The sequence below is a fragment of the Belonocnema kinseyi genome, chromosome 6 (genome assembly GCF_010883055.1).
Source record: "Belonocnema kinseyi isolate 2016_QV_RU_SX_M_011 chromosome 6, B_treatae_v1, whole genome shotgun sequence".
NCBI classification, from domain to species: domain Eukaryota; kingdom Metazoa; phylum Arthropoda; class Insecta; order Hymenoptera; family Cynipidae; genus Belonocnema; species Belonocnema kinseyi.
Genome location: NC_046662.1, coordinates 20,774,932 through 20,784,997, shown reverse-complemented (window position 1 = coordinate 20,784,997; position 10,066 = coordinate 20,774,932). Strand labels below are relative to the sequence as shown.

The following is a 10,066-nucleotide window of genomic DNA, read 5'->3' as shown; positions in this document are numbered from 1 at the left end:
TGAGATAGAAGGGATCAGAATTCCTTTTCTGAATTGGAAGAGGCCATTTTCTTCTCTGTAACATTTTTATTGAGTTTAAGAAAACCATTTTTAGTTTTAATTTTTTGCATTGGGAGAGGGAAATTATTTAATTGAACATGATTATTGAGTTGGGAAGAAAAAAAACTTTATATTCAATATTTTATGAATTGGAAGGATATGTTTTTAAATATTTTAATTTGGTTGGGCGGAGAAAAATGTTGTTTTAAATTTCTTTTGAAGTGGAAGAGGCCCTTTTTTTGTTTATATTATTTTTATTGAGATGGAAGGGATGAAATTTTTGTATTGAAAGGGGTCTTTTTTTTATTAACATTTTTGTTGTTTTTTAGTACAAATTTTGTTCTGTGAAGGAAAGAGGCAAATTTTTTTCCTGAATTGAAAGAGGCCATTTTTTTCTTTTCAAGATTTTTATTGAATTGAGAGAAGAATTTTCTTTTCTGATTTGAAAGCGAGGAATATAATTCATTTTTTATTTTTAGCATATTTATTGAGTTGAAGGAGGAAACTTTATTTCCCATCTTTTTTTCTGAATTGGAAAAGGGTAATTATTTATTTTTGTAAAAGCAATTTTTGAAATTTTGCAGAATTTAAAAACAAAGGGGAAATCAGAATAATTTTTACTTCCAAACAATTTAAAACAAAATATAAATTTTGGAAGATTTCGGAATAAAATTTAGAAGCCTTTTTAAGGATTTCGAAAGACTGTTAGATAACAAAAAAAAATCATTAAGATTTCTGTGAAAGTTTAAACTTAATTTTGAAGAATTAGTTTTAACCTAATATTTACATCGATTTTTTAATTGATGAATAATTAACAATTAAAAAATTATTATTAAGACAAAGTTAGATGAAGTTCAAGAGCCATTAAACAGTTTTGAAAAGATTGAAAAATTTAAGTTTAAAAAAATTTATTTTAACAAAAATTTTAAGATTCAAAAAAATGTGTAATCATTAAATAAGAATTTAAACATTATTAGTTGAGAGCAGTTCAGAGGAAATTCAAATAAGTTCAAGACATTTAAAATTTTGAAAAGAATTAAAAATAGTTTCAAACTGAACGATTTGAAAATGGTATTTTTTTAAGATTTTGAACCAAAGGTTTTGCAACTTTTTAAAATGTTTGGAAACAATTGAAGGTTTTAAGAAAATAAAAAAGTGTATTATGATTACTGGGAAAATTTAAAGTTTGAAAAATTAATTTTAACATAATACTTAAAAATCTAAACAAAAATTTGGACGGATAAATAACAATCGAACAATTATTAATTTATAAAAAGTTCTAGTTAGTTCAAGAGACCTTTAAATGTTTCTAAAAGACTGAAAAATTATTTTAAACTCGAAAAGATTTTAAGAATGATTTTTGAATATTTTAAACAAAAAATGTATTAGTTTTTAAAGCATTTTGAAAGGTTTGAAAACAATTAAAAAAGCGTATTATGACTGCTAGGGAAATTGAAATTAATTTTTAATTTAAAAAAAAATAATTTTAAGAGAATATTTAAAAAGATTTTAAACCAAAAACCAATTTTTATATGTAAACAGCAACTTAACGATTGTTAATTTGTTACGGCCTAAAGTAAAAATAATACGATTTTAAAAAGTTACAAATGTGTTAATTTATTCTACAATTTTTAGCATCGAAAATGATAGTGTGGAATTATATTTTTTTAATTCTCTGAACTGTATAATTTATAGAAGTTCAGAATTGTTGAATTAACGTGTTAAAAGCTTCCATTTTATACGTTTAAATTATTGATCGTTTTAATTAAAAAAAGTTTAATGAGTTCGAATTTTTTAATTTCAATGACGCTGAAAAATTGTTCCTTTTTTCCTCGATTAAAACGAACACTCTGAATCTAGGAGGAAATAAAATAAAAAGACATTAATATTTAAAAATTAGTTTTTAATCTTTCAATAAAGAACATAGCACTTGATGAAAGTTATTAATCTGGAATGCGTGTTCGCACTAAAGATTGAGTTTATAAATAAAATAAATCTAAACGTTTCATACTTTAGCATAATACTTTATACGATACGTTAAGTAATTTGCGATTTAAAAAAATAAATAGTAATTAAAATACATAAATACATGCAATCAAAGAGTCTGCAATTAAATTAGACGTTGGAAATTGCTTAATCAGAGTTTGAACTATCGCGAACGGTTTATTGTTTCGGCAATTCGTTTTGCAATTCGAGGACGTGTCCTATTGGCTTTGGCTTTCCATCCTCGCCAATTGTACAAGGATGTACTACTCCTTCCCTGAAAAAAGTATTTTAAGATTATCCGTATTTTTCTTTTCTTTTTTAATTAACTTCCGACATACTGAATTTTTCTTAATGAGAATTTTTCGTATTTACAGGGCTCAGATCGATCAGAAGACTTGAACAAGTCGCATAAAATTAGTAAAAAACAATCGAAATAAACTTTAAATAAAAAAAAATTAATAGTCATTCGTTTTGATAAATTTCCAATCAAGGTTCAAAATATTTATTTCTGAACTGATAAATGTCTAAACTTGGATTATTTTCAAATGAGAAAATTTATATTCATTTTGAATTTCAGAAGAATTCATTTTGAACACTTTAAACTTGAAATTAAACAACAAATAAGGCTAAATTTGAGGTATAATTTGAATATAAAAATATTCCACATTGAATTTAGTATGAAAATGTTTTAAATTCCCGAGATTTCAAGTCTAAATTATATGGCATTATCAAGAAAATAGTTGAATTTTTGACAACACTAAAAATTTTTAACCCAACGACATTTTTAGGAAAAAAGTTGAATTTTTATCCTAAAGAAAACAGTTTAAGGAAAAAGATGTTTTTGAGTTTACAAATAAAATGCTTAAGAAAACAGTTGACTTTTAAACTCGAAAGATTAATTTTCAATCAAGTGGTTGAATTAAAAAAAAATTCAACCATTTACAACCAAATAGTTTAAGTTTTAACCAAATAGTTGAATTTTAAAACAAAAAATTCATTTTCTGCGAAGAAAGATGACTTAATCTACCAAAAAATATTAATTTTCGACAAAAAAAAAGATGACTTTTGAAATAATTGAATTTTCAAACTACAAAGATAAATTTTAAAATAAAATAGATTTAACCAAAGACATTTGAATTTTCAACCAAATATTTTTTTTTTTAAAGTATAATTATCATTCTGAAAACTCAAATTTCAAAAAAATCGTTTTCTACAAAGAAACATAAACTTTTTAATGAAATAGTTGAAATTAAAAAAATTTCAACCATACAGTTGCATTTACAACCAAATAGTTGGACTTTGAATGAAAAGAGACGAATTTTCAACAAAATAGATAAATTTTCAACGCAATAGTTGAATCTTCATGCCGAATAAGAATTTTTTGGAAGACAATTGAATTCTCAACAAGAAAATATTACTTTTCTACTATAAAAGAGTATTTTTTAATGTAAAAGGATGAATCTTCTATCCAGAAAGGCGATTTTTCAACAACGCAGTTAAATTGTTGACTAAAAAAATATTAATTTTTAACCAAATTCTGGAATTTTCAAAAAAAGATCATTGAATTTTCTTATTGCGTTCTATTAACTTAGTTCGTTTTTAAGAGAAAAAGAGAAAGTCTTGAAAACGGGAGTTAAAAGTCAAATAGGGGAAAGAATTTCAAGTCTACAATTGAATTTAAAATTAATCAATTTAAAACTAATTTCACTTAAAAATGTTCAACTGTTAAAGGGTTGCAATTTCAAAGAATTTGAATACGCATTCACGCAATTAGAAACTGTTCAATTTCAAATGCTATTAATTAAAAATTGTGTAAGCTTCAATGAGAAATTATTCAAATTCTAATAGTTTCAATTAAAATGGTAAAATTATTTTCGTTTTCGGATGTCAATTTTCAAAGTTTCATTGCGATTAACATTGAAACTAAGCACAGCGAACTGCTGGTCAATTAGTTACATGTTTTCAACAAAAAAAAAAAAAAAAAAAAGTCGAAAAAATTGCACGATCTGAGTCCTATATTGATGGAAATGTTTTGTTTTTTTTTACCTTGTCAATTTATCAACAAGGCCGACTAACTGCATAGCTTCATATTCTTTCTGCTCTTCACTCATCCCTTCGAGAGGATTTGGCTTTGGTTTTTCGTAGCATCCAGTCACTGGATTAATCCTGTATAAATACAATTTAATTAGCATCGCTTTGAAATTCGAAGTTTGAGTTGGAAAAGGCGCTAAATTTAGATGATAAAAGAAATCAAAGTAATAGAAAAACATATTAATTGCATTAAACAGCGCCTTATTCAGGGTTGCTGCAATATCCCAATTTCTAAATTCTACTAGGTATAAAATCAACCACACACTTAGAAAATTAATAATATTAATGCAAGAAAAAATTTGGTTTCTAAAAACATTTTAAACCATTTTTAGTTGAGTTGTCAAATTGGAAAGATAAATTTTGAACCTAAGAAATTTATTTTTAACTAAAATGATGAATCTTCAACTTAAAATATGATTTTTTAACCAAATAGTTCAATTTTCAACCCAAAAGATTTACTTTCTGCCAAAAGACTCATTTTCAACAAAGTACATACATTATCATCTAAAAAATATCAGACAAACAAATATTCAACAACAAAAAAAGAGGAATTTTTAACAAAATAGTTTTTTTTATCCAAAAAAGGATTTTTTAACCGTAAATAGAAGAAATAATTTTTTAGTTACAACAATCAATTTAAAAAAAAAATAAATTCGCAACAAAATAATTCAATTTTAAAAAAAAATGATGAATTTTCTACCAAAAAAGATACAGCTTCAATAAAAAAATATAAATTTTCAACTAAAACACATAATATTTTAAACCAAAACTAGAATAGTGATGAATTATTTTCAAACCAAAAAGTCAATTTTCTATATAAAAAAGCAAATTTTTAACCAAGTATTTTTTTTCAGCCAATGAAATAAATTATAACAGAAAATATAACAGTTAAATTTCTTACAAAAACAGAAACTTTTTTCCATTAATTTTCGTAAAATTAGAATTAATTTAGAGAAATTTAAGATAAATGAGAATTCGTTGAAATTCATAAAAATTGAAGGTAATTTAAAAAAAAAATTGAAATGAATCAAGTGAAAAAACTTCGTTGAATTCAGAAAATTAGAAATGAGCTTACAAAAATTCAAGTAAATTCAAAAGAATTTAAAGAAATGCTTGAGAATAAAGTGAGGGGCGAAGACTTCAGGTTCAATCAAATAAAATAAAATTTTTAATAGAAAAGAATCCATAAAATTAAGTAGAATTGGGTAAATTTAGAAGAATTTAAGTGAACTAAAGAAATTCTAGAGAATTCCAAGAAATTAAAAGCAAATTTAGGATTAATTAATATGAATTTAGGGTGAATTCAAAAAATAATTTAAAACCTCTTCAAATCTTTGAAATTCTACTAATTTATAACCAAAAGAGAATTAAAATGAATTAGAAATAATTTTAAAAATCTAAAAAATTCCATTGATTACAATAAAATTTTATTGGATTTAGAGGATTTAAGGGAAATGACAAGAATTCCATAAAACTTATAAAAAAATCAAACTAAATTTAAAAAGCAATCAAGTGAATTGAAAACAATTCAAAAATGAGAAAAAATTCATTGAATAGAGTAAGTTTCAAATGGGATTAGAAAAATTAACAAGAATTCAAAAGAATTTGATGAAATCCCTACGAATAATTTAAGATCATTTTTAAACATTTCAAGAATTTAGAATGAATCAATACGAATTCTGGGCGAATTTCAAATGATTGAAAAAAATATTTGAAACTCTCTTGAAGTCTTTGCAACTCTACGAAATCCCTCACTTCTTGTGAAAAATTGTATGAAATTAATTAAAAATTTTTAATTCCTTAGAATTATTAAAACCCTTAGAAATTCGTCGAATTTATTTTATTATCTTTTAAATGCCTTAAATCTCTTAAAATACCCTAAAATATTTGCAAACGTTTGAAATCCCTTGAAACTATTGTGGTAAATAAAAAATTTCTGGTAATCTTTTTATATGTCCTAAAGATCTTAAAAATGCCAAGGGGAAAAAATATACATTAAAATATTTCAAATCCTTTAATGATTTTATCAATTGAATTTAAAAGATTCAAAAGAATTTAAATGAATTCAGGATAAATTAATAAGAATTGAGGGTCAATGAGATCTGACGATATTTCCTGAAAGCCTGAAAAATTCCTTATTCTTAAATATTCCAATTGCTTTAAAACCTCTTCAAATTAATCAAAATCTATTAAAAATTTCTAGAAATATTTTGACATTCCCTAAAATAGTTGTAATCCTAAAAAATACCTCACGCGTCGTGAATAAATTCTTTGAAATCCACTAAAAATTGTATAAAGTCCCTTAAAATCTTTGATATTCTCGAAAATATTATAAAATTACTGTGACATTTTTTTAAATTCCATAAAAGCTTTTCGAAAATGCTTTTGAAGTTTTAAAAATACCTTAAAATCTTTAAAATTCCCTGAAATACTTCAATAGAATTTGAGAAAATTCAGAAATTATTTATATTTATATTAATCATAGGGTACCATAGGGACCAAATATTGAAAGTAGGGTATTTCAGGGACCTCCACTCAATATAGGGTAAAATAGGGAATACAGGGACCGGTCTGTGAGGCCTGTGAATAGGATAAATTTCATAGTTTCTAAATTTAACAAATCAATGAGAAAAGATAATACACTGAAAAAACGTACTGTTCTTTATATTTGGTGTATTCCTCAGTTTCACTGTCATCAGATTCTGAAGAGTATTCCGTCTTTGGTTGTTGGCGACCCAGTAATCCTTTGTTTGCAAACAATCCTGCTGCGTTTCCATATCCCGTGTATTTAATCATCCGACTCACTGTTAACAATATAAAAAAAAAAGAGTATTTTACACGAACAGGCCACGGAATAACTCTAGAGATATAAAAAAAAGCGTAAATAGTGTCACAAATGTGAAAAAATGGGGACAAAATAGTCCCATAAAATCCTTCCACTTTTCTAATTTAATATTTTAAATGTACTCAAAATTAACTTCTTTGTTTATTTTAAACATTATTCATTAATCTATAAATCACAAAAACCCCTATTTTCGTTAAAAATTTTATTATTGGGTTCAAATTTAAATTATTTGAAAATTCAACAGTTTGATGATTTTTTTTTCTTTTTTCACTAAAATTTTTTTTTTAATTCAACTATATTGTTAAAAATTAATCCTTTTTATTTTGAAACTTATACCTTTCTGCAGAAATTACACCTTTTTTGATCAAATTCAAATTTATGGTTAAAAATTAAACTCTTTGTGGAAAAATCGTATTTTCGGCTGAAAAATTACACAATTGGGTAGAAAAAAGAAACTATTTGGCTGAAAAATGATGTATTTTGTTGAAAATTTGCTTTTATTGAAATATCAACGATTAAATTTTTTTCAAAAATCATTTGTTGAAGATTCATAATTTCAGTTGAATCTCCTACTCTTTGGTTAAAAATTTGTTGTTTCTTTTTGGAGAAAATTAATTTTTTTAACGAAAAAGTTAACTATTGCAGTTGAAGATTCATAATTTTAGTTGAAAATTAATCGCTGGTTAAAAGTAACTTCGTTGCAAGCTCATTTTTTTGTAAATTAATTTTTTTATTGAAAATGTAAATATTGAATTTATATTTGAAAATCGAAAAAATTCAATTACTTGGATTAAACTTTATTTTAATAAATAAATGAGCTTTTTAGCAGAGAAAGCAAAAACATAAACTCTAAGTTTGGTTAAATAAGCAATTTTAACCTGACACTTTTTTTGTAAGGTTCACTTTCAATTCTCCAAAATTAGTTAAAATTAATGGTAATATTTGCTGAAAATTCGTTTTTTTGTTGTGTTTCAAAAATAATTTTTTTAACTGAAAAAAGTTAATTCTTTTGTCGAAAATTAATATTCTTGGGTCGCAAATTCAACTGTTTGGTACAAAATTAAACTGTTTGGTAGAAAAATCTTATTTTTTATGGAAAATTAATTGTCTTAAATGAAAATTTAACTACTCCTTTTTTGGTTAAAAATCCATGTTTTTTAGTTATACTATTTAGTTCGAAAATTTTAAAAACAAACAAAATATAAACTAAAAATTTATTAAATAAAATTTGAATTAACGTCACATCCATTTTTCAACCTATTTAGTACAAAAGTTATGTAATTTGCTGAAAACTCGTCCTTTCTGGTTTAAAATTCAACAATTTGGTGAAAGAATTAAATATTTGGTACAAAATTAAACTGGTTTTTTAGAAAAGTCGTATCTTTTATTGAAAATTAATTCTCTTAAATGACAATTAAACTACTCCATTATATGTTAAAAAATTACCTTTTTCAGTTTAAAGATTCTAGTATTCAGTTACAAATGTTTCGAAATGAAAAAATATAAACTAAAAACTAAATTAAAGAAAATTTGAACCAACATTACATTCATTTTTCAAACTATTTAGTTTAAAATTGATCCAATCAGTGTATAATTTGTCTTTTTGGTAGAAAATTAATCTCCAGGTTAAAAACTCAACTGATTGGTTGAAAATTTATGTCTTTTTGCTGAAAATTCGTCTTTTCTGATAACAAATTAATTTTCTTGTTTGAAAATTTAACTATTTAGTTCAAAATGTACGTATTTTATTGGCCTTTCATATTTTTAGGTAGAAAATTAATTTTCCGTGTTGAAAATTCATCTTTTTGATTGGCAATTCAACTTTTTCATGGAAATCTGAACTGATTGGTAGAAAACTAGTCTTTTTGGCTTGAAAATTCAATTACTTTGTAGAAAAATTAAACTATTTTGTAGATAATTCATATTTTTTAATTGCTCTTTTTAGTTTAAAAATTTAACTAATTATTATAACCTTTTTAGAAACAAAAAATATCTAAAATAAAAATTAATTTAATAAGATAAGGACTCACATCAAGTCCATTTTTATAACTATTTAGTTACAAATGTATGTAATTTGTTGAAAATTCGTCTCTTATAATTGAAAATTCGACTATTAGGTTAAAAATTGATATATTCTGTTGAGAATCAATTCTTCTTGGTAGAAAATGAATTTTCCGTGTTGGAAATTTATCTTTTTCGTTGAAAATTATACTATTTGGTGGAAAATTCAACTATTTAACTATCTTATTTGACATTCGTCCTTTTTTTATTTAATTGAACTATTTTTAATTTTAAATAAGAATACTTTCTTGGTTAAAATATCAACTATTGCATTTTTTGTTGAGATTTTTTTGTTTTATTTGAAAATTCACTAATGGCTTGAAAGTTGAACTGCTTTGTTAATAACAAATTAATAATTTTTTTTACTAAGTACCGTTTTCTTTGCAGATAATAAATAACAATTCCGCAATAAGGTCACGCAACTCTGTTATTGGCGATGTCAAATATTGACAAAGTTTTGCTCTGATACTAGTTCCTTCCTCCGGTCTTTTCATTACGTCTTTCAAAGGCGGTAATATCTAAAAATAATAAGAAACTCAGGTGAAAATTTTATTCTTCAATTTTGAAGTAATTCGGTAAAATTGAATACGATACCTGAAGTCGCATAAATTTTCTCATTAGTCTTTCACCTTTTGCTAATCTTATTAGGCAGGTGACGATCGGACAAAGGTTTTCTATCAAATCTGTTTTGTATTCTAATCTCAGATCCAAAAAGCGCAATAAAACTGAAACTGCTGACATGTCCATATTGTCATAGACATCGGTGCAATTATCGTCTTGCACTGGTTGCATGTACAGTGAGTAACATTTAGGTGGAATTACTGTCAGTAAATTAACGATATTACTGGAAAAAAGAGAAAATAATAAAGGGATCTTCAATCTTGAATGAGCCTTTTTTTAAATGTTGCTATAGACAATAATTTCATTAAAAATTCAGGGTGGTCGTTATACGAGGGTAGTTCAATAAGTCCTTAGAATGAAGTATAAAAACAATTTTTTTTGGGTAAATTTTTTTTTATTTTTCAACATAATCTCCTTGGAGCT

General features: G+C 24.5%; 1 protein-coding gene across 2 annotated transcripts in view; it reads right to left on the bottom strand.

The window, feature by feature from the left end:
- Positions 1–1,931: 1,931 nt before the first annotated feature.
- The window catches only part of LOC117175126 (synembryn), a 22,192-nt gene continuing 14,057 nt past the window's right edge, over positions 1,932–10,066 (bottom strand). For both annotated transcript variants that reach the window (XM_033364699.1, XM_033364700.1), the window contains exons 6-10: positions 9,617–9,866; positions 9,396–9,540; positions 6,773–6,920; positions 4,072–4,191; positions 1,932–2,299 (exon numbers count right to left, since the gene is read on the bottom strand). In XM_033364699.1, the coding sequence (XP_033220590.1) occupies positions 2,203–2,299; positions 4,072–4,191; positions 6,773–6,920; positions 9,396–9,540; positions 9,617–9,866 (760 nt within the window). In that variant the 3' untranslated portion in view covers positions 1,932–2,202. The remainder of the gene's footprint in view (positions 2,300–4,071; positions 4,192–6,772; positions 6,921–9,395; positions 9,541–9,616; positions 9,867–10,066) is intronic.